Here is a 22911-nt window from a genome sequence, read left to right as displayed (position 1 = left end):
TCAAAATGCATCGCATCGTAGCCTCCTTGGTTCCACACCGTCGGCTGCAACCCTCCCGTCGCCTTTAATTTTTCCATCTGACAGCACTTTAAATTGTTTCTTCGGATCGAAACGAAGAACATTTGCTTGAGGCAGAACGTCTCCGACTTCGTGGTCGCCGAATAATTTCACTGCTCGCTTTGGAACAGATGCCAAAAACAGCCACTCGAAGAGGTGGTCATCCACCGCAGGGTTGTTTGACCCATTAAGACGAGCCGCCAACTGCACAATGGTTTGCTCGTCACATTCTTCAGCAAAGAGAGAGGCCGCATACGAGCTCACGGGGAACCGAACGTTACCAATGCCGTCAGGTTGCATCCCGTAAAGCTTGTCGATTGCATCGGTGTGCCAATAGCCACCGCAGTATTTGACAAGATTTGACTTGTTCGAGGCAGATTGAACCCCGGTTTTTAGACAGTCCATCACTTCAATCGTGGGGTATTGAAACATGAACCGACATGATCCGCCAGCATAGTAAAACTTCAAATCAAGCGCATACTGCTTCTTGTCCTCCTCACTCCATTCTGCTTCAAAACCGTCGTCCTCATTCACTTCGTTGGGACTTGTTGCGTCCAGCTTTGACGCGATCTTGTCATAAAAAGTCGGATCGGCAATGGCTGCGAGATAATCGTCTTGCGTCCAAGAATACATGAAAAACACGCGGGCGTCCTCCGCGTGAGCATCTTCCCTATTGAATTTACCAAGTGTGGCCATCGAGGAGCACACCAAAAGTCTCTCGTCTTTCTTGTCGAGAAGCGTAAAGACGTGTTTGGACGTGTTTGAAAAACTTTGCGTGCGTAGTCGTAGCCTTGTAGCCATCTAAACAAATAAAGAGCTTTTTGCCTGCGACTCGAGGCAGCTCAAAACTTGATAAATTAGCAATGTTCCAGTATTCCTTCGTTTCCAACGCCAGACAAGAGTCCAAATTTTGACTCAAATGAATCCAGACGACGTTCCATTCCTGATGATCCAAAGAGGCCACAAAACTTAGCGTAGCCACAGATTTGCCTATGCCAGGTGGTCCAACAATGAATCCTCTTGCATTCTTAGCAATGACTTCATTTTTCACAAAGCCCCACAGATCGAGCACTTCACGGCGACAATACAGCATCAAGTCATCCGAGACTCTGTAACCACACTTCTCGAGAAATGCAGCTGGCAGCGTCACATATTGCACCCCTTGGATTTTAATCTGAGGCACATCTTCAACCTTCTCAATTCGCGGCACACTTCCCATATGTTGTCGCTTGTTTGGCAAAATATCAGCTGCGGATAAAAGTTCCACCAGCACATGAATCACTTCCTCACCGAGGGCGAAATCTGGTCCAAACAACTCCACCTTGTTGAGATTCCACGACAGATGCATCTCCTTGTAATCATTGCTGATACTGCCTCGCAATAATTTTTTCACATTACGGTCGTCCTTCAACCACGTGCCACCCGCTTTCCGCGCCAAATACAGCGTCAACGCGGCTGGGAAAATCTCAACGCGGTTGCTGACGACTCTGTATCTACTTGCAATCTTCTCCTGCAGCGTCTCCACGTCTGCATTGTGATCGATGTTGACGGAGAAGACGCTCCCTTCGCCGTACAAACCACAGCGAAGATTCATGTTCGCAGGTGAAGTTCTCGACTGAGAAGCAACAAACATTCATGTACCCCACAGCGGATTTCTAGCTAATCCAATCACATCAGGCATCCTTACTACCTGTCGTAAGCGAAGTTTTCTCCAAAGCAAACTTCTATTTTAGCCTATCACAATCCTTTATTTTCAACAAATGGTCACTTCTCTTTATTAGAAAGCGATGTTTTCACTTCGTCAAATAATGCCGCATTGGCCTCGAAGTCCGATGTCCATCAAGCGTATGGGCGGTGGCTACCGCATAAAGTTGTACACCGAACCGCCCCCATCCCCGATTAATCTGTCAGCATTGACAACAACGCGCACTTGTCCACACAAACCACGGCTACAAGTATCAGTAGCAGCTTACCCAGTACCAGTGAGAAATTCTGAGGTGTTCCCACAATCTCCAGCTCTCGTTGCACAACGGCCAAACCACTTCCCAAGACCGATCATGAAGAGCGGACAACGACGAACTACGCTTTGCTTCCCCCTCCAAAGTCTCACCGCCGAAAGTGTCAACGTACGCCGCCTCACAACAACTTCAACACCTTCAACACCTTCAACATAAAGAAATCTGTATCACGTCACACAATTACGTGTACCACTTCCAATACCTTTCATTTGGACTACCTCTCATTCCGACTTGGGCTGCTCTGCTCCAGTAGAATTGGCTCTGAGAGCTCCAGCCAGCATCACTACCCGACTTGGCTCTTTCGCCATGCAGCTCTTCGCCGACTCGCAGACGCACTTCGCGGCCGTGTCCGAGGACGGCCGCCTCAAAGTGTGGGACGTGGCCAATGGCGCGTTGCAGCAGGAGCTTAAGGAACGCGACCACCTCAGCTACCGTTACACGAGTCTGGCATGGACACAGCCTAAAACCAAGAGCAAGAAGCGCAGCGGCGACAGCGGCCTAGGACTACTGGCTTTAGGCACCAGCAGCGGCATCGTCGTAGTCTGGGATTTGGCCACGGGTGAGGTCAAGCACACGCTTCAGGCGGACGCAGCGCACGGCTCGGGCGCCGTACAGGCTTTAACCTTTAACCCTCAGGGCTCGCTACTGTACTCGAGCTCGAGTGACAAGCACATACTTGAATGGAACGTTAGCAGTGGCAAAGTGGAGCGGAAATTCCGCTGCGGTTCGGGCGGCGCGTCGGCGCTCGCAGTCTCAGCGGACGGAGAGATTCTGGCAGTCGGCGGCTCGGCGCTGCGCACGTTCGATTTATCCTCGGGCAAGAAGAGCAGGAAGCTCGTGTCAGGCTTGTCGACTGCTGTGACGCAACTGCGGTTTGCCAATGTGGAGACCGGCATCGAGTCGTCCAGGTTCCTTTTCGCAGCAACTGCGGGCGCACGTTTCGTCAATATGTACGACTTGGAGCTGACGGAGCACGACGCGCCGGCTCTCACATTCAGTCTGCCCAGCAGTGCTGACGCTGTGTTTGCACGCGCTTCGGTGGGCGAAGCTGTGACGAAGAAGAGCAAGAAGAACAAGAAGAGTAAAAAGGAAAAGGAGGCTGTGAAGCCTGTGATTGATCTGCTGGTGGGCGCGACGGCTGCGGCCGGTGCCATGTTCCTCTGGGCGCACAAGTATCAACAGGTGGAGGACGCATCGGAGCTGGCGTTGGCGTCCAAGCCGCTGCCTCCCACGCTCTCAACAGCGGAGAGTGCTGGCATCTTATTGGCTGAGCTTAGCACGCAGAAGGATAAGACGGAGGTGCTGGTGGCGCGTGGATCTCTCGTCAAGCCTGTGTTCGAGACAGTCTCCCCTGTGGAGGAGAATACGCCGAGTCAATGGAAGAAAGAGCTCGAGTTTGCTGAGATCAGTGACGCTCTACTTCTCACGGCTGAGCGTGCCGACAAGAACGGCAAGCGACAGAAGGTGGACTCTACTGCTGAAGACGAGAAGACCCACGTGCCGACACTGAGTGAACGTCGTGCACTAGCCAACTCCATGGCAGTCGTAGACGACACCACCAGCTTTGAGGACCTGGACGGTGACGAGGACGAAGAGGACGAGCTGACGCTCGCAGAACGTGTCGAGGCTCTACGTGAACGCGTCGAAGGTGACGTGACTGCTGCTCTTAGCCGTGCGGAGCGTGACGCCGACGCCCCGGAGGATAAGGACAATAAGCCTGATGCTTCGTCGCTGGCTAGTGTCCTAGAGCAGGCTCTACAGGCGCGTGACAACGCTCTATTGGAGTACTGCTTGCGTACGCGTGACGTGAAAGTGGTCGCCAAGACTGTGGCTCGCGTGCCGGCGTCCCGTGTTCTGGCGCTGCTGGAAGTGATCGTTCGGAAGCTTGAGCGCTCGCCGAACCGCTTCGCACGTCTGTGTCCGTGGCTGCGTGCGGTGCTGCTGCATCACACGGCGTATCTAGTGGCTCAGCCCGATCTCGTGCCTAGTCTATCAGCGTTGTACCAACTTTTGGAGACGAGATTGCAGGTGCATGAACAGATGCAGAAGCTGTCGGGTCGCCTGGCGCTCGTGTTGGGTCAGATCCACGTCAACAACGGCAACAACGAACAGGAAGACGACGAGACTCGCGCCGCTGTGGTGTACCACGAAGGAGAAGAGGAAGTGGAGGTCGATGGTGACGATAGCAGCCAAGAAGAAGAAGACGAGGACGACGTAGAGACTGAAGACGAATGATCGGTGGATGTATTAATACTCTCAATAGACCAAAACAGAGCCTCGAGAGTCCAGGGCCCTTGCTTGTCATTTACCCCCCCCCCCCTCACGAATCCCTATTAACCAGAAGATTGTAATGATGCTGTCACCAACGTTGTGCCGACCCCGACATTTAGACCCCGAGAGGCTACGAGCCAGACTTGGTTCAGAGAGATTCAACAAGCTGCGATACCATGAAGCTGCAGTGGTGAGCACTGGGCAATTCCACTTGTTCGCGTTGAGCAGCGATACACTGTTCATCGTGCCGCTTATGAGTCGAGGCGGAGTTGATCCGGATAGGTGTTTACCGCTGCGGAATGTCGCCATGGTAGAGCGAGTGCTGCCTACAAACAAGAAGCAAAAAGGTCTGCTTTTGCTACCGACCAGTCAACTCTTTCGACTGCAATTACGAGAGGCGCCAACCAAGAAAACGCCGTCGGAAGTGTTCTTCTCGACGTTTGAACCACAGACGCAACTCTTCTTTCAACTTTCACGGGCGTTGCGCATCGACTTCCAGGTTGGCTTTAACAAACAAGTGTTACACATACCGAAGGGGGGGTCTGACGAACTGTGATCTTACAGAGACAGTTGATACCGCAACTTCAACGCGCGGATAACGCTTTAGAGCAGCGTCTCGAATTGACGAATCTATTGGAGATGTTTGTGCTGGATCTAGCCCGTGCACGTGACGACATTGAGCGTACTGGATTGCTTAAAGAGCTTACTGCCGCTGCGTACTCCTCGGACGAATTGAGACAGCTATTCTTTGAAGATCGTACACAAGTCTCAGACTGTACCGGTCTAGTTGCTCTTTTAGGTCGCCAGCTTTCGATCCCACTGCGTCGAAGCGACAACACTAAGGCGCGAGTGGAGTTTCTATTCAGTATTGCGAGCGTTTTTAGTGCCATGTGCTTTGACATGCAACTTCGAACAAGTTGCTTCGATAAATTAGCACCGCATGAGTTAGTATGTAACCTACTTGCTCGTGGGGTGGAGAGCTACGATAAAGCTGAAGATGTGGTACGCGAAGATTTCATCGATGCTCAAGCGGCAGTGCTTCTCGCACTCGATGCTATGCAGCAGTACGAAGACTTCCGTTCGCATCGGCACCAGCAGATGAGGGGATTGTTGATCGAGAGATCCACGTCCGTAATGCAGCAAGCAACTAAAGCTCCAGCGTTTCCAGATTGGCTTCCGAAATTTTTTAAGCGAGTTTGCATCGCAGTATCGCGCGCAGCTATCGCAATCGAGCGACTTGAGGACTGCGAGCTCGAGGGAGATCAGCGCAAGGAGCAAGGGGAATCGGACGATAAAGAGGACGATTTTGCTTGTACAGGAGCTTTGAAGCCGGCACAAGTGCTGTCACTTTGGAGATGTGTGACTGTTCTGGATCTGCTCGTGAAGTGCGATGTTGCTTCGGGTAGCGACCAAGTGCTGGCAATACTCTTGCGAACGCGAAAATACTACATTGAGTACGTGTTCATATTGCGTTTATCTTGTCAAGAAGTATGCTTTAATATCTATGTAACAGCATGTACCTGAGACCTCCACGCTTCCTGACAGCACTGACCACGAGTGGCAAACCACATCTCGAAGATGTTGCATCCAAACTGAAGAGGTTCCTCGAAGCACTACGAGAGCGACGGCGGGGCTTAAGAAATAAAAGCGTAATATAATAATGATGAATCCTGCCACTACTTCTCCATTGGTGGCGGGTTTTCAGCAAGCAACAAAACGCGAGGAAGAACCTCAGCCAAATGAGGATTCTGTTTCTGAAGCATGACAACGATGGCCCGAACCTTTTCGACGCCCTCCTTCGCTTTCTCCAAGGCTGAAGCTGCTTGTGTCTCATTGGCAGGACCATTGGCCACTCCGCGACAGAGCGAGTCGAAGCGTTTTGTCATACGAAGTTTACGTGCTGCAGCATCAATGTATCGCTGCTTATCGTAGAGAGCAGTGTTAATCGCACGTTGGAGTGACAATCCTCGCTCTTCGTCCACTTTAAGTTCAGCCGAAACTTTCTCCAGTTGGAAAGAAACATCTTCACCCGCCACGAGTTGTTTCCGGATACTTTTATCCAGTCTCGAGGCATCTCGCTCACTTTTGCGCAGTTGATTCTGTAGCGTAGATACCTTCGCTGTAAGCGCAGCAAACGTGAGGTCGGCCTCCTGTTCTTTCTTACTACGACCACGAAGCGCAATGACGTCTCGCTTGTGCACAGCTTGCTCCATTTCTTGCAGCATTTGCTCTTGGCTCCGTTGTAAGGTCTCAAGGCGTAGACGCATGCGGTGGATCTCCTTCTCCATGCTACGTGCTTCAGCCTGGCCCACTTCAGGGTCAAGAGCAGCTTGGGTCTCCTTCTCCAGCTGGATCTTCTTCTCCCAGAGCATGAGTTGTCGCTCTACCTCCACGACACGGCCCAGTAGTTCCTGCTTTTCTTGACGTAGAGTAGCAGCTCGAGTTTCCATCGACACCGATGTGGCCTCGAGTTCCCGCAACTCACTTGCAAACTCGAGCTCGAGTGCGTGATTACTATTAAGCAAGTCGTCGTGACGAGAACCTTGACGAGCGATAAGATCATTCAGTCTTCCAGTGTCTGCGTGGAGAGATGCAATGCCATTCGAGAGATCTCTTAGCTCCCGCTGCATTTCGTGCAGCTCATGCTGAAGACGCAGCTGTTTCTGTTCCAGAACGCTCGTCTTGCTCTTACGTTCCTGGTTGCGGTCACTCAGCTCTTGTGCCTCACTTGCAGCATGTACAAGTGCCGTTTGGGTGTTAAGCCACTGCTTCTGCTTGGCAGTGTTGTCTTCTCGACCGATCTTGGTCTCACGAACCAAGTTCTTGATGATCGCTTCCAGTGGACCAGTGTCTGCGTCCTCCATCTTACTCACAAGTTGCTCGTACTTTTTGTTAAGACGATCCAGACGCAGCATCTTCTTTTCGATCTCATCGTTTCGCTGACGGATCTCCAGCTCGGCACGTTTCACACGCTGATCGTCTCGCCTGAGCTCTTCAACGAGGGCTCGTTGGGCCTCTACAAGCTGCGCGGTGTGGTTCTGCACATTGAGTGCGTCGACTCCTACTCGAGCCATCTCGTTGCGAAGATTCGCCAGCTCGACTTCTTTCTCGTGCACACGAGACACAAGTCGCTGGGTCTCCTTGGTGAGATTGTGCGCTGCCTTGTGTACGGTGGTTTGGTCGTTCTTCTCGGCAGCTATCTCGTCTTCAAGCAAGTGACGTTCACGCTGCGTTGTCTCCAAGTGCTGCGCTACTTGGGCAGCTTCTGACTCCAGCTTCTTGCCTTCCAACGCAGCAGAAGAGACCTGCGCCTCTGTTTGCTTAAGAGACTTGGCCAGCAGCTCATGACGAGCTGCGAGACGTTCGAATTCAGCTTGTAAGTTCTGGGTTTGCTCCTCGACGAAGCGCAGCTCTACGTTGAAGCGCTCGATGGTAGCGATCAGCGTCTCATGGATTTGCTGGGCCTTTTCGATTGAGAGTTTATAGCCACGCTGCTCAGCACTGAGCGCTAGTTCGTCCTCAACCACCTTGGAGATCGCGGCTTGAGTGGCCTGAAGCGCAGTATCACGCTGCTGCATTCCAATAAGCGCACTCTTCCACTGCTGTAGAAGTTGCTTCTTCTCAAAAGCTACAGCCTCCATTTGCGCCGCAGCCTCACGTAGCGTTTCTTCTGCGGCTTGAGTTTCCATCCGCTGCGTCTTGAGCTGCGAAGCATTAGCTGCCAGTTGATCTTGCAGTGTCTTCACTTGCTCATTCAGCCGATCAATGTACAGATCCTGCTTCACTTTATCTTTCTCGGCAACCGTCATTGACTCCTCCGCCTTCTCCGCGGCACGTTGTGTGCGAGCAATCTCGTGTTTCATCTCTTCGTTGTATTTCTCCACCTGTCGTAGTATTGCATTCAGAGAGTCGAGCTCAGCTTGTGTCTTGTGCAGGTGTGCACGACGACGTTCGACCGCCAACTTCTTCTCCTCAGCACTCGCTTTCCACTCGTCAAGCTTATCTTCACTCGTAAACCGTTCGTCATGCAGCGTCGTAAGGCGGCGATGCGCTGCTTCGAGTGCAACTTGAAGCTGTGCAAGTTGCTGCTGTACTCCATACAGCGCAACACCCACGTCTTCTCGTGCCGTCTTGGCTCGACGGAGCTCTTCTTCCTTCTCGCGAAGCTCCAGCGACAAGCGCTCATCGTTCCCCACGAGCTGCTCGTACAGCACCTTCTGGATGCGCTGCATACGCTCATGCCGACCCATATCCACAATAGTCTGAGTCGGGTCCTCTTCCTCATCGTCGTCTTCGTCGTCATCACTGTCGTCGTCGTCCTCGTCGGTGTCCTCTTCGTCTTGGGGACCCATCACGCCGTCCTGGTCACCCCCTCCGCCTGGTTCAGCGTTATCAATCGCAAGGTCCAATTCTTCATTTCCTTCTACCCCCACCTGATCTTGCTGATCTGCATGATCCGCCTCCGGGTCCGAGTCCGACATCTTCCTCTTGAAGCCTATTTAGCAATCCCATCCGCGTCGTTTCGGTGGTAAAACGGTTCTCACACGTCACAGATAATCCTATCAAATAGCATTTCAACACGTGATTGGTCAAAACCCAAAGATAGATTCTAGAAGTCCGGGGTCCACACAATTTGACCGCCATTCCCTAATTTGCTTTATAAGTGATGGCCATTCGATCGGTGCTGCTGCGCTCGGCGGCGGTGCGCGTTTTGGGTGCGCAGACGCGGCGACCTACCACGCTACTGTATGGCGCGTCGGCGCTAGTGGAACATTGCGCGACGTTCCACAGCACACGTGCCGCCATGGAGCCCAGCAAGCGCGACTTCTACGACGTGCTGGGGGTCTCATCTGACGCCAATAAGAACGAGATCAAAAAGAAATACTACCAGCTAGCCAAGAAGTACCACCCAGACACCAACAAGGCAGATCCGAACGCAGCCAAGAAGTTCGCAGAGGCCACTGAGGCCTGGGAGATCCTAGGAGACGATGACAAGCGCCAAAAGTACGACGCGAATGGCCACGCCGGCGTAGATGAACAGGCTGGCTTCGGCGGTGGCGGTGGCTTCCAGGGACAGGGCTTCGAGGATATCTTTGGAGAGTTTTTCGGCGGTCAGGGCTTCGGTGGACGCTCTCGCCGCAGCGCCAACCAGCCACAACGTGGCTCCGACATCCAGGTGGACATTACGCTCAACTTCATGGAAGCAGTTAAAGGCACCACGCGCGACTTGAACATCACTGCCAATGTCGAGTGTGACACGTGCGACGGATCTGGAGCCAAGCCTGGAACGAAGAAGAAAACGTGCTCTACGTGCAATGGATCTGGTGTGCAGATCATGCAGCAGGGATTCTTTGCTGTAGAGACTCCGTGCCGTCGTTGTCGCGGCGAAGGATCGATTATTGAGTCCCCATGTGGTAAATGCCACGGTAAGGGTACAGTCCAGAAGCCGCGTACAGTGGAGGTGAAGATCCCCGAAGGTGTGGACCAGGGTATGAACCTTCGTCTCGCACACCAGGGCGAACCTGGCCAACGCGGCGGACCAGCAGGACATCTGTACGTGGGCATTCATGTGCTGCCGGATCCATTCTTCAAGCGTCGTAAGACAGATGTACTGGTGGACGTACCTATCTCCGTCGCGAAGGCAGTATTGGGTGGCACGGTAGTGGTGCCGACCTTGACAGGCGAAGTGGAGATGAAGATCCCTCGAGGAACACAGCCAGATACGGTGTTGCAGATGCGTGGGAAGGGAATCAAGGAGCTCAACTCGAACCGCCGCGGCTCGCAGCTGGTGAACCTGCAAGTTTGCGTCCCCAAGTACGTGATTGTTTGAGTGTAGGAGAGTGATGTCCAGTCTATAGTCGTGCTAACGTATGTGCTGCCTTTGATCCTGTTAATAGGAACTTGTCAGAGCGCCAGGAGGAGCTGATGGAGGAGTTCTTAAAGGAGGAAAACGAACGCGCGGAGAGAGGGGAGGATCCGCACAGCAAGCCGCACTCTTTCACCAAGTCGGTGCGGGACACTGTTGATCGGATAAAGAGTTTTATTAAGGGCTGCAAGGCGGACGAGTCTTCTTAGACGAATGGAAGTCGACATCGTCAACGGCGGAGAAAAAGATGTACAATGGCTTCAGCACCCGATTTTGACTACTGCAGGGTCTGTTGCGAGCGTTGTGCTGTGGCCATTCTGCGAGCCTCTACTGTAGACGTTACAAGCGAAAGAACCATGAAAGCTGTGAACAAAATTGACACAAACTGAAGCATACCTGCAATCTAGACTGCAATGAAGTGCTTTTGTAGTATTTCTGTGTAAACAATGCTGTCGTGTTGTCATCTGCTCAAAGGAGGAAAACGTCTTCCTTGGGGGTCTTGAAGATGCGCATGTGCAGCCCTGGCACGTCTAGCAACTCGTTAATCTGCTGCGTGCACTCCCGGAACTCTTTGCTGGCCAGCCACATGTCGAAATCCTTTTTAGACTCCCACTAGCAGAAGACAAGAGGAGATATTAGAGATTCGAACCGCAACCTTCTGCCAGGAGAATGTGATTATTCTACCTCGGAGAAAACGACGTATTTCGTGTGGTCATCCACCTGCGCGTAGGTGTCGATGGAGATGAAGCCGGGCTGCGCACGCACCGTGGTCTTGACGTTCTCCATGAGGCGCGCAACGCGTGGCTCGTAGCCACGGCTCATAATGCGCTCGCACAGCACCTTGACGCGTCCTGTGCTCATGATGTTGAATGATGAGCTCTCAGCGAACTTAGATTTTGCCTCGGTTAAGTACGAAAAACTTCTTCGCGCAAGTGGAGTGGTGAATGAACGCAGTACATCATGCACAGGCAGGTCTAGTGGTGAATGAACCAACACCAACAAGCGAAGCAGATGTATAGTATCAAGATATTCCGTTAATGCATGCAGATCAACTGCCAAACAAAGCCGTCGACAGAATATTACTGCCCCACGATAACACCCTGCACATCCAGTTACCGACCGTGTCGAAGAGCTTGCCCTCTTGCGCAGGTCCAGAGTCAGTGTTATTAGCGTGGAGTTTTAGCCTCGCCGACACTTGACTTGCATTTGCTAGCGAGAGCGCGAGACTGTAACAACAGGAAGCGAGTCACGTGGTGAGTCCGTGAGGTACGGCGATCGTTACAGCAACTTCGAAGGTATATCGCACCCAGCTGCCTGCCCAACACCTTCTATCGATTAAAGATCTGCGTCCTTGGGCTTGGCCGTGAGGTAGTGGAAGCCCACCACAGAGACCATTATCACCGCCCCAAGGCAGTTCACAAACACCATCAGGGCCGCGTCCATCTCGTCGCTGTCACATACAAGAAACACATCAGCGCACACGGTATCAGTACAGGACGCTACTAATTTACAGCTTCTCAGCTCTTACAGCCGTTGCTGCCGTCAAGGTGACACGTACTTGTTCATGATGCTGCTCTCGTTGTATCTGGCTATCCCGTCAAGACGCGTAGCCAACGCGATGTAGCGCGAAGGTCGATTAGATGTGGTGCACCAATTGTGCGACATTTATGAGCGTGACTTGCCGCGACATGCGAGCCATTAATGCTCCAATGGAGCCTCCATCGCGGGGCTTTTATGAACACTTGCGGCGAAGGTCATCATTAGACGGAGGCACTCGCACAGTGCGAGTCGCACTGACGCAGGACGGAGCCAAAATACATCGCCAAGCCAACCGGGATGGCCAAGAATAGATACTCAAAAAATTAACTATTATTTCTAAGAATTTGTTTAGGAATGTCCTACTTTCAGCCCTTATTTATGTCGCCAATTCGTAAAACTAGGTAAATTATTTCACGGAAATGAACACAGCCTACTACATGTACGACGTAGCCATGCTGTAGATGCTACCGGTAGCTGTATTGCAATAATTTATTGCGATATTTGGATATACTCAACTACCGGTATCTATTTGTACGGATATTCATATTTCTTCTCTCGTATTTTAAGCTTCCGTGTTTATGGCGCTCCGACACCATGAAGCTTTGCAACGTGTCCGACATAACTTGCTCGTGAGAACCTGAAGCCATATACGATCGTCTTAACTCATTATCGGTTTCATTCGGTTCGCGGTGCACTTTTTGCCCGTGCGAAGTTGCCAATGACAAGTTGTTAATTTGCCATGTAGATAAGCATCGAGAAGTTTGGCTTGATGCTCTGGCAGAGACGCCACCGAACTCATGGGTTCTTTTTCCCTGATGGCTTGCTGAGAGACGTAGCCTGCGATGGTGGTGCTTGCTGCGATATATTAGCACCTCTGGCGCTGATAACCCACCCTCAGCGCATTGCTAGAAAGCACGAAGCCCGCCCAGAACGCGGTGCCGAAAATATATATCTGCAAGATATATACACATCTGGTTAATAGTGCGCTATTGATATCCTCGATCTTGCGAGTGCAACAAGCTCTTCGTCTTCAGTTCCGAAACAGCACACTAACCTCAAGAAGCAGCCCGCGTACCCCCTCATTGAGGCCACAGGCGATTTATTTTGTGCGACAGCTTACGCTCATTACGCCACCCATCACGTGTATAGAGGCTGCCGCAGCTCACCGTTTGCGAGCCACAAGTCAAGCCCCCTGCTTCATCTTGGTGCAGTACCCAACGGCCCTCTTTGCGACATCGGGCTCATTCGTCAAAAGCCTTCGCGGCGAGCAAGCACGACCCCCGCTGACAAGCAAATCCAAGCAAAGTACTCCGGAAACTTCAACATCATGTCCGACACGAGCATCCATTTGCAGCGTCTGCAGCGCGTGTGTGAGACGACCAAGAACTCGCTCAACATCAGTACGCAGGTGGCGCTGGCCGGCGGCGTCGCTGCGCCTGCCACCATGTACCAAATGGACATATCCTTCCGTAGTACGCGCAACAAGTGGAGCATTGCCAAACGCTACTCGGAGTTCTACGCAGTACGCCAGCAACTACGCAAGTTCCTCAAGCAGTACAAGCAACATCTCGGAAGCGGCATTGACTGCCCGCCCCCACTACTGGCGCTGGACAAGACGCTTGAAGCTGCCTTCCCACGCCGTCATTTTCGCTGCGACAACAACATGATCATCGCTGAGCGTCGAACGGCACTCGAGGTATTCGTGCAGTCGCTAGTCAAGATCATCGCCAGTATCCCCATGACAGCTGATGTTTCTGGTACTAGTAATGCAGCAGCTACAGCTGAGGCCAAACAGTTACTGGCACTCTACTCGATCCTACGCGACTTTCTTGAGTACCCGGACAAGCAGATCGAAAGCGAGACCAAGCTCAAGTTGGCTGTATTGTCGCTTGAAGACGTAGTTGTGGACTCTCGGAGCAACTTACTCGAAGCAGTGGAGGGTCTAAGCACCAGTGACTGTTGCAGCATCTGCCTCGGCGAGTGGGATGACGAGGAATGCGTCGGCATGAATGTGGTCAAGCTACCGTGCTTACATGCCTTCCACGAGGAATGCCTGCTAGAATGGCTGCAGGGTAACACTCACTGTCCAATGTGCCGTGAGGAGCCCAGAACCACCGACTCGCGCGCTAGCATGGATGACAGTGCCACCTGCTGCCATGACCACGCCATCAAAGCGAATGCAGCAGCTTGTACGGACAGGCACACATTCGGCTAAGCTTGAGTGAAGAGTTACTAGCTAGATAGTGCCCCCATTGCTCATTTATTGCCAACGGAAAGTAATAGAACTTATTGTACTTACGCTATTTGCATTCCCACAGCTGTGGCAACGACAGGAGCATGGCAAAACTTCTTGCAAGTGTGATTCCAATACAGTAGTGCCGTTACTAAGTATTAACTCTGAGGTACTTGCTCAACCTTTCATATCTTATATCCGCACAATCATTTCATCACAACATCCCCGTGATTCTTATTCACTACATCTTTGTATGCCGTGTAATCGTCTTGGCTTTTGTAAGGCGCATTCAAGCGTGGGAGCCTCTTGGCGCACAAGCCGCGTTGGAGGGGAAATAATGATGCTCCTGCCGGTGAGTCCTGCTCTCCTGTCGCCCACTCGCCCTCAGTAGCTTCTAACTTGCTTGCTACCTCACCTCCTCCCACACAGGTGCTTGAGCGCTTCGCTGAGCTCGGCTGGCAGCCGTTCGTGGAGCCTGCAGAGACCTTCGAGTTCTTTTCCGTATCGGGTGTCTTTCGTCGCGCCAATGTGGACGCTTCACTGCACGGAGGACACTCTGGTGCCCAGCCCCTGGTACAACGCAGCGCACTCTTCGACGTCTGCCTAAAGAGCGGCCTTGCACACCTTGTAGTGGCTTATATTCGCGCAGACCATTCACAGCCCGAAGGCGCCTTCGCTGGAGTTAAGAACTACGTGCTGAAGGAGCCAATTGCAGTGCAGCAATGGGCGCGTCGTCGTCTTGAGGCCATCGAGCAGGACGTGAACGAGATGGTCAATGAGCAGCAATACAGCGGACGCGAATCGCCTCGCGCAGCCAAACAAGAAGCCGTAGACGAGGGGCTACGACAGCTCAATGGACTGCGGATGATCTTGATTGCGCTTACAGAGAGGCTTAAAGAAGGCTCTCTCCAGGCGGCGTACAGCTCCAACGGAGTAGATGCGGACGGCAACGTACTGGACGAGACGGAACTGATGCGACTAACCACTGCAGGCATCCAAAACTTGCTGCAATTGCTGGCTCGCACACAGAGCGTCGCATGCGCTTGCAACTGCATGCTGTGGCTTAATGAGAACGGAATTGCAGCGGACAACGAGATGTACAACGCGTTTTACAGCCAAGCGAGGTCACTGCGCGTCACCTACCGTGAACAATTTGAAGATATTTACGGTAATAAGCTGTCGTCTGTGAGTGGATTGAAGGAGCCAATGCTGCTGATCGAGCACGTCATGAAGAGCGCGAATATCTCGCTGGAAAACCTTGGAGGAAGCTGCCCACCAACGCAGCTCGGACAGCTGCTAGAGCTGCTGCGAACGCCTTCCATCCAGGAAGACGTGGTGCACTTTTACGGCGAGGAAGTGGAACGTGAGCCTATTGAAGGATACTTTCGCGTACAGGTGGCGTTGCTGCTGTATTTCTGCTTGGACAGAGCGTATCTGAGTGTATGGAAGCAGCACACGCAGAGTGGAGCTCGGATTGCGAACAAAATGCGCTCATTGGCTGATTCTCTTGCGGCGCAGCTGAATGTGCGTGACGATATGAAGTTGACGTTGCTGGCTTTGTGGCTGGTGGAGAACGCTGTCGTGGTCAAGACGTCGGGGGACGACCAGGTGGCGGCCATATATGAACATGCTATTAGTCTTCTGCAGCAATCGAGCGCGATGCATCTACATCAGAAGTATGATCTGGAAGCAGATCTGATTCTTCATTTACTTGAGACGTTGGTCCACAGAGGAGAAAGCCTCGTGGCATGGAAAGTGTGGAACACGTTCGGAGTCGAGCTGGAGCAGTCGCCACCTGCAGCGACCGAGTTGGTTGTGGTCATTTCGTTGGAATTGGATCTGTGGGAACGCGCCTTGTCTATGATTCGCAGTCAGAAGCGCTCGGATTTGCTGGGTTTGCTGTTCAACTGGTTGATGAAGAGCCATCGACTGAAGGAGCTGGTTCAGGGAGTGACGTTGCTGCCTGCGGAAGAGAAACTCTTCCACACGTACATGGTGGAGAGTAATATCGTCGAAGACGAGGATGTGCTTCGAGACGAGAGCATCAAGCGCGTGGACTTCCTTGTGATGTACTATATTCTCCGAAATAAGTACGAGCAGGCTTGGGACGTCCATCACGAACACCTGGCGTTGATCCGAGAGATGTCTCGTGGTGACACGGAGATTGCGAAGGCAGCGTTGAACCAGCCAAGCTTGCGTATCCGAGCATCATTGCTCGCGAACATGTGCGCTGAGCCTCCTGCAAAGTCGTTCCCGCACCGAAGTAGGCCTCTGCGATCGGCAAATCAACGTCGTCACGTTGCCGAGCCAGCTCTATTGGAGAACGAGGAGATGGAGGACGCTTCCGATCACGAAACACCAGCATCTCCAGCACCTACACAAGCGAAGCCAAGTGCCACTGAGTTGGAGATGAGCGATATTACGCCGACTGCAAGTCCCTTTGTCTCGACACGGACGGAGCATTCAACACACTACCAGGAAATGGCAGAAGCTGGTGAGTTCGACTATTCCCCAGGCATCTTCTCGTCTCGACAAGGCTCAAGTGTCACAACACGATCTGTTGAGTCCCCTACACCGCTTATAGCTGACAAGAAGTCGCCGACACCAACCAAAGGGAAAGGAAAGGGAAAAACTAGTGCAGACGTCAGCATCGGGTCCATCGACTCGAGCTCAGACTTGTCCTTGCATGCGCTCACCCGGCCGAGCCCTGTCGAGACGACATCCACCGGTACTGCATCCCGCGGCATTGCTCGCCAAGCCCTTAATTTCGGATCGTCCCCTGCAAAGCCTTCCAGCGCTCCCTCTACCCCGTTGCAGCCTCTCGTCTCCCCGCTTGGCGGTAAGAAAGACTAATTCATTGGTTTGAGTTCTTTTTGACGCCTACACGCGCCATTAATGCTAACGGATACACATCGATTCATATCTGTAGATCGTCGTCCGCTTGGCACGCCGCCAGTTCGGTCCAAGATCAATCCTACCTTCGCTACCACCTCTTTAGCGTCGCCCACTCCGAAACCTGCAGGCTCGCCAGATGGTAAAATAATTACTGCTGGTATCGACGACCTCGTGCTAACGTCAGCTTGCTTGACTTTGATTGGTTAGGTTACTCATTAAGGCCCCATAGTGCTGACAGTATGAGCGACGATAACTCTCCAATTGAGTCACAGGAATCCGAAGATTCAACACCTGATGTTCCTGAGAACCGCGCCGTGCAACAGGCTACGACGCCGCCTCCAGAGAATACCGACAACTCGGCTGCGCTAGAGACTCCGAAGCGGTATCAATTTGTGCGAGAGCCGTCGACAGATTCGCGTCTTGAAGTAGCACACTCAGATTCAGACCAGCCAATGTCACCGGCGACGGAGGAACTGGAAGAAGGCATGGAGCTGGAGCGTATCGACGAAGAGTTTAGCACACCGATCTCTCGTTCAAGAGAGCGACGGAAGGACCCTGCCAGCGTTCCTGTGCGTCGCAATCCGCGACGATCGGCACGCCACGTGTACTAATTGGGACTGCAGCTCTGTACGTAGAGGACAGTTCAATAGGTAGCAAGTCGGCGAGTAAAAGTCAATAGACTGCCCCGTCGGAGCTGGCTGCTCAGTAGATAAATTCCAGCAATCTCCGGCAACAAGTCAAGCTTCTAATACTCTGCGCAAATCCCGATAGGCCTGTGTTTCGTGATAACAACTTATTATTCTCTTCTCAAATCTGCATCTTCATTGTGCCCGTCCTCGCTTTCGCGGTCACCGGTATAGGCTTTCTAACGTCCTAGTGCTGGTCGTTGTTGATAATGCGTCCTTCAGAGGGAACGAGCATAGGGATTCCTTGCCAGATCGGATACTCGACGTTGATCTCGTCGCACACGAGACTGCCGCGCTCGGCGTCATACCGCAGCGGATGCTTGGAGATAGGACACACGAGATGCTCCATGATGCTCTCGTCAGCCAGCTTTGCAGACCGGTCGAAACGTGACGAGGAAGCAGAGCTCATACTACGCAACGTGAGCGGCGCCGAAGACGTAGTCGATGACTGCAGCGCACGCAGCGCAGGTCGCAGTGCACCTCGCAGTGAGCTCATTTTACGGTTTGCAATTGCTTTTTGCATTTCAACGGCCATACAAATAGTTTCCACTAATCATAACAGCGTGTTTGTTTTTAGGTTTGGGATTGGTCAAAATAAGTCATTGAAGCGATCTTCTCAATCAATTCAAGAAGAAGCGACAAGTGAACTGAATGGGCAAGAAGAAGTCCAAGACGACGCTCCCCTCTGAGGACCATGAGGCTAGTGCCTCGGAAAGTCTTCTCTCATGTAAGTTTTCGATCTGCCCTCCTTCTAGCCATACGCTTCCTGCCCCATACCGCTCTTTCCTTCCTGTTCGTTCTTTGACTTGAAGTTGCTCCTTCTCCTTGAATCTCCAGCCTCCGATGTCCGAGTACACCACCTGGAGAGACACGAGAGTGCCGTGATCCGTCGCCAACGCAGCAAGTCGCGCAGGATCTGGTGCGCCATCATCGCTCTGACCACAGGCATCCTCGGGTTCATCGCCGTGCTGGCCATTCTACGCGCGGTGGAGGACGCCAGCCACCTGGCACCCACCAAGCGACCGGTGTTCCCAACGCAATATGAAGCCAGTGTCACCTTCCATATGCCATATATGGACATGGTGGAGCCTCTGTACGTCCACGTGGACGAGACCAAAGGGCTGCAGAAACTCAGCTACTACGGAGGCACCGACGTGTACATTTACAACACCAGTGGAACCAGCTACCAGATCATTCCAGTTATTCGTGAGCGCAAATGCTTCAAGTCTGGCTCGGAGTCGCTGCAGCATATTTTCCCCAACATGACGCTCTTTGAGCCCCAACACGGCGTGTTCCTAGTGGAAGGACGTCCGTGTTTTAGCTGGAAATTCGTCACCAAACTGCATGAACCCACTGAAGATGGACTATTGGGAGAGTACACGTTGTATGTGGACCAGAAGACGGAACGCCCTGTACGATTCCACTATGTGGGACGCAACGGAATGCTGGGAGGCAGCCACATTGATGAATACTTTTTGGACTACATCTACGTACGCGAAGGGCCAGTGGACGAGGACGTGTTTTCTTTCCTGCCATCTTCGATGAACTGTACCGAGATGCCTGGTGATGATGGAGGTCCGTCACGCATCCCTAAGCAAGATGTAAGCGCATTTATTATTGCCTATGTGATGCTGTTTGATACCAATGCGCGCTTCTGGCTCGTTAGATCCACATGCTCATGCCTGAAGGCTCCACAGTGAAGAAGGAGATCTTCGACAACTTTTCTGCAACTCATGAGAAGGAATACAACGACGACGCTGAGGCTGTTCAGCGCATGGCGACCTTCCACCATAACCTTCGCTTCATCAACGGGGAAAACCGCAAGGTACGCAACGGAGCGAGCATTGTGAGGCTATTGGAACACACTGATAGGTTAATGTGTTTGGCAGGGACTGCCATATCACTTGGAGGTGAATAAGTTCGCTGACTTAAGTTACGAAGAGCGACGTGCACTGCATCGTCCGTCGCGGGTTAAACGCGCCAAGGATAACAAAGCGATGGCTGTGCATGAACTTTCGACTTTCGAAGACCCCGGAGACGTGGACTGGCGAACTAAGGGAGCTGTCACGCCGGTAAAGGACCAAGGCGCTTGTGGATCTTGCTGGACCTTCGGGTACGGAATTGAGAGTGATATTTGTGCTAGCGGTGCTTTTCTTTCGCCTAACTATTCTAATGTGTATGCTTGATTAGCACGACTGGCGCTTTGGAGGGTGCGCTATTCGCTCAGCAGAAAAAGCTGTACAATATGTCTCAACAGAACCTCCTGGACTGCTCGTATGTGCATTTTTCTAGATGAACTAGTGGAATTTATTGCTAAGTGAAGTTATGTGAATTGTATCGACAGATGGGACTATGGCAACAACGCGTGCAACGGAGGCTTAGACTACCAGGCCTATGAGTGGATCATAGCCAACGGTGGACTCGAAACCACCGCAACCTATGGGGCTTATCGGAATGCGCCCGACTACTGCCACTTCAACGTGGACAATGCGATCGGACGCATGAAAGGCTTCGTCAATGTCACGAGCGTGCAGGCTCTCAACGATGCATTGGCGACGATTGGACCGCTGTCTGTGTCCATCGATGCGAACCTCCCGTCGTTTTACTTCTATGGAGGCGGCTACTACGACGATGTCGAGTGCAAGAGCGACTTGGACAGCCTCGATCACTCGGTTCTGGCAGTCGGAGTCACCACACACAACGACCAGAAGTACACGCTGGTAAGGGTGCTGTCGAGGGTGGATATTTCTTTATTAGGGTGATAATAACCGAAGTGTATGTGCAGGTTAAGAACTCGTGGAGCACGCACTGGGGCGAGGATGGCTACATCAAGATCTCACAGAAAAATAACCTGTGCGGAGTCGCCACTGCAGCTACCTACCCGGTGCTTGCGGACTGAAAGCTGCCTCGTCACAGTTGAGCTTCAAGTTGCTTTCCGTATGTCTATTTGATGCCTTCAGCTAAGTGTATTCTGAAATAAAGCAAAGCGACTCGTGCAAAATACAAAGCAACTCGTCGAAGGCAAAGTCTGCGACTCCATTACTTATAAATGGCTTTGACAAAGTAAAGCTTCTAGTAAAAAATGGCAAGGTAAATAAAAAAAATAAACCAGCACACGAATGGAACGATTCCACTCATGCCATGCTGCAGCCTGTATGGCCCATGCATGTCTCTTCGACGAGCTTCACGTTTGCAACTTGATCCAATGATAGGCTGATTGTTAATGATTCGTCTACCGGCACGACGCCGTCACAGGCAGCTGCGGCACAGAGGCCCAGTAGGCACCGTCGTTCTGTTTGGTGTGCACGCGGGCGCGTGCTTTCTTGGAGCTGACGCTCAAATCCACTGGAACTCGCGCATTGCGGCCGTCCACCTGCGGAGCATTCATAAAAGCCGAAATGATAGACTCGAAGAGCTGCGAAACTTGCATGTCTGCACTTGAAAGAAGGTTCAGTTATTGACTGGGTATTATACCGTGGTCTGTGAGCTCGACGTGTCTACTTCGAGAATGCCATTGTGGCACCCACGACCATGGAGTCAGAGCCGCTGCAAGAACAACTCGACGCACCCTACTACATGTAGCTAATCAAAATGACGACCTGGACGAATCCCAAGCCGTCGTTTCGGTGACGCACATTCAGAAATAGTGTGGACCACACAACACATTATCCGATATTTACTATAAAACCTGTGTTACCGGTAGTGCCCCCTCCCCTCAATAGTACCCCACCCCAACATCTGGGTGGTCACTGCGATACAGTAGTACCCCTCCCTTTAATAGCTCCCTCAAAATCTGAGTACTGTATTCCATTGTGATTGGCGACTGTCATATTCTTTTATCCGCAGCATAAAAAATACCAGCATAGAAAAATCAATGTTACGTGTGCAAAAATATATGGAAGTGGATAAAGTCACACGGAATTGCATTTTATAAAAAATATCTGACCGTAAAATTCCGACAAATCTCGACAAATCAGCCATCATCAAAAATAGAAAAAACACGCCCCCCCCTAGAACCCGTCCCAAACTCATTCTGGGCCTTTCATTTCGAAATAGGCGCGAAAGCCAGGCCCATCCGGAATGGCGGGCGTCACCTCAGCCTCCGAGTCTGACATGGATACCACTGAAGCTAAGTCGCCGTAAGAACACGTCCCTGTATCTCACGCTAAAATCACTCGGTTTCCGCGCATGGAGGATAAAACGTTTGACAGATGGAAGGTGTTTTTCGAGTGTCTTGACGCGTACCAGAAGAAGACAAACCAGATCTTTAAAACGAGGACGTCAACGAGCGCGAAGACGAGGAGCACCGAGCTTCAAGAGCGAGGAAATGCCACCGCGAAAACCATTATCCCTGAACACCTCGACAAATACTACCGGAAGTTTGTATGTATACACAGCTAGTCTCGTCCAAGCCGTTCAAAAGGGAAGCTTCAAGCTGCAGGGGCAAAAACATGATACTGCAGTTTCTGAGAAAGAAAACCGGTACGTAGCTCCATACATTTACTCGAACGGAATGCTTCAAATACTCTTGATGCAGGGAAAAATGTCACGCTAAGTGACGTGCACAATCTAGTGGCGAAGCTGAAAGAGGCGCGGCGTGGGTCTACCACCGTCGAATTAAGGCTAGAAGCAAGTCTCCGTGACTTCTGCTCATGCATAGGCAACACAGCGACAATCTACGTGGACGATGAAAAGCTTGCGCAGAGAATCACTTTCCAAAGTCAGCAAATGCGGCGTTGTTTTGGCTTTTCCCCAGGTGTTGATAACAGACGCAACTCACAACACGAACGATGCGCGTTACAAGCTGTTCAGCTTCATGATACACGATGGCTTCGGCCACGTACATACTCTTGGCTTCTTGTGTGTCTATATGTTGTCTTATTCACATGATGATGTGTCTTTGTGTCAGCTGTGTGAATGTGTGCCTGTCTGTGTATTTTGTAGTTGTGTGACGTTGTGTGATTTTTCAGGGGCAATACGTTCAGCATGCTGTTATGGAGAGCGAAAGTGCTGACTGCTTGACAGATGCAATAACCTCTTTCAAGTCATTTAATTAGACGTGGGATCAAATTCGAGCTATTACTGTCAACAAACACTTTGGGGAGATATCACTGTTGAAATCGGCTTTCCCTGGAGCGCGAATTTTGCTTTGTGTATTTCACGTGGTGATATATCTCCGCATTGAAATTGCAAAGAGGGAGTATAACATCGAGGATCGAGACAAGATCGAGGATGCTGGTCACATGATGCTTAGCCCGACGACGGAGGCGGAATATGAAATGGGGTGGAGATACCTGTCCTATGTGGTTGACGGAAGGGCAGGTCACGCTTTAAAAAAAATCCCAG

At 51.8% G+C, this 22911-nt stretch overlaps 11 protein-coding genes and 1 pseudogene across 11 annotated transcripts; 6 read left to right on the top strand and 6 right to left on the bottom strand.

Annotated features, from left to right (window-relative positions):
- Positions 1 to 1651, bottom strand: PITG_00598 (annotated as a pseudogene; the record flags this gene model as incomplete).
- A 691-nt stretch (positions 1652 to 2342) lies between these two features.
- Positions 2343 to 4310, top strand: PITG_00597 (uncharacterized protein; the record flags this gene model as incomplete). Its single annotated transcript, XM_002909139.1, has 1 exon — positions 2343 to 4310. One exon carries the CDS (start codon positions 2382 to 2384, stop codon positions 4308 to 4310), a length of 1929 nt encoding a protein of 642 aa, XP_002909185.1.
- Positions 4311 to 4425: 115 nt separating this feature from the next.
- Positions 4426 to 6004, top strand: PITG_00596 (uncharacterized protein; the record flags this gene model as incomplete). The annotated part of the gene is made up of 3 exons (XM_002909138.1): positions 4426 to 4845; positions 4911 to 5800; positions 5860 to 6004. The coding sequence occupies 3 exons, from the start codon at positions 4426 to 4428 to the stop codon at positions 6002 to 6004; spliced, it is 1455 nt and encodes a 484-aa protein (XP_002909184.1).
- An 18-nt stretch (positions 6005 to 6022) lies between these two features.
- On the bottom strand, positions 6023 to 8698 carry PITG_00595 (uncharacterized protein; the record flags this gene model as incomplete). Its single annotated transcript, XM_002909137.1, has 1 exon — positions 6023 to 8698. The coding sequence occupies one exon, from the start codon at positions 8696 to 8698 to the stop codon at positions 6023 to 6025; it is 2676 nt and encodes an 891-aa protein (XP_002909183.1).
- Positions 8699 to 9009: 311 nt separating this feature from the next.
- Positions 9010 to 10626, top strand: PITG_00594 (chaperone protein dnaJ, putative; the record flags this gene model as incomplete). The annotated part of the gene is made up of 2 exons (XM_002909136.1): positions 9010 to 10160; positions 10244 to 10626. The coding sequence occupies 2 exons, from the start codon at positions 9013 to 9015 to the stop codon at positions 10419 to 10421; spliced, it is 1326 nt and encodes a 441-aa protein (XP_002909182.1).
- On the bottom strand, positions 10409 to 11073 carry PITG_00593 (monooxygenase, putative; the record flags this gene model as incomplete). The annotated part of the gene is made up of 3 exons (XM_002909135.1): positions 10409 to 10542; positions 10609 to 10824; positions 10897 to 11073. 2 exons carry the CDS (start codon positions 11071 to 11073, stop codon positions 10681 to 10683), a joined length of 321 nt encoding a protein of 106 aa, XP_002909181.1.
- A 106-nt stretch (positions 11074 to 11179) lies between these two features.
- PITG_00592 (uncharacterized protein) lies at positions 11180 to 11877 on the bottom strand (the record flags this gene model as incomplete). The annotated part of the gene is made up of 3 exons (XM_002909134.1): positions 11180 to 11438; positions 11519 to 11662; positions 11771 to 11877. The coding sequence occupies 2 exons, from the start codon at positions 11875 to 11877 to the stop codon at positions 11548 to 11550; spliced, it is 222 nt and encodes a 73-aa protein (XP_002909180.1).
- A 917-nt stretch (positions 11878 to 12794) lies between these two features.
- PITG_00591 (cleavage induced conserved hypothetical protein) lies at positions 12795 to 14049 on the top strand (the record flags this gene model as incomplete). The annotated part of the gene is made up of 1 exon (XM_002909133.1): positions 12795 to 14049. The coding sequence occupies one exon, from the start codon at positions 13079 to 13081 to the stop codon at positions 13964 to 13966; it is 888 nt and encodes a 295-aa protein (XP_002909179.1).
- A 234-nt stretch (positions 14050 to 14283) lies between these two features.
- Positions 14284 to 17490, top strand: PITG_00590 (uncharacterized protein; the record flags this gene model as incomplete). Its single annotated transcript, XM_002909132.1, has 4 exons — positions 14284 to 14336; positions 14414 to 16823; positions 16914 to 17018; positions 17087 to 17490. The coding sequence occupies 4 exons, from the start codon at positions 14322 to 14324 to the stop codon at positions 17488 to 17490; spliced, it is 2934 nt and encodes a 977-aa protein (XP_002909178.1).
- A 135-nt stretch (positions 17491 to 17625) lies between these two features.
- PITG_00589 (uncharacterized protein) lies at positions 17626 to 18067 on the bottom strand (the record flags this gene model as incomplete). The annotated part of the gene is made up of 1 exon (XM_002909131.1): positions 17626 to 18067. The coding sequence occupies one exon, from the start codon at positions 18059 to 18061 to the stop codon at positions 17753 to 17755; it is 309 nt and encodes a 102-aa protein (XP_002909177.1).
- Positions 18068 to 18216: 149 nt separating this feature from the next.
- On the top strand, positions 18217 to 20464 carry PITG_00588 (cathepsin, cysteine protease family C01A, putative; the record flags this gene model as incomplete). Its single annotated transcript, XM_002909130.1, has 7 exons — positions 18217 to 18292; positions 18403 to 19166; positions 19232 to 19390; positions 19455 to 19678; positions 19756 to 19839; positions 19910 to 20285; positions 20351 to 20464. 7 exons carry the CDS (start codon positions 18217 to 18219, stop codon positions 20462 to 20464), a joined length of 1797 nt encoding a protein of 598 aa, XP_002909176.1.
- Positions 20429 to 21059, bottom strand: PITG_00587 (uncharacterized protein; the record flags this gene model as incomplete). The annotated part of the gene is made up of 1 exon (XM_002909129.1): positions 20429 to 21059. The coding sequence occupies one exon, from the start codon at positions 20993 to 20995 to the stop codon at positions 20798 to 20800; it is 198 nt and encodes a 65-aa protein (XP_002909175.1).
- Between the last annotated feature and the right edge of the window lie 1852 nt (positions 21060 to 22911).

This window comes from Phytophthora infestans, genomic scaffold (genome assembly GCF_000142945.1).
Source record: "Phytophthora infestans T30-4 supercont1.1 genomic scaffold, whole genome shotgun sequence".
Classification (NCBI taxonomy): Eukaryota; Oomycota; class Peronosporomycetes; order Peronosporales; family Peronosporaceae; genus Phytophthora; species Phytophthora infestans.
The sequence above is the reverse complement of the archived record's forward strand: the minus strand, read 5'-3'. Positions and strand labels throughout refer to the sequence as shown.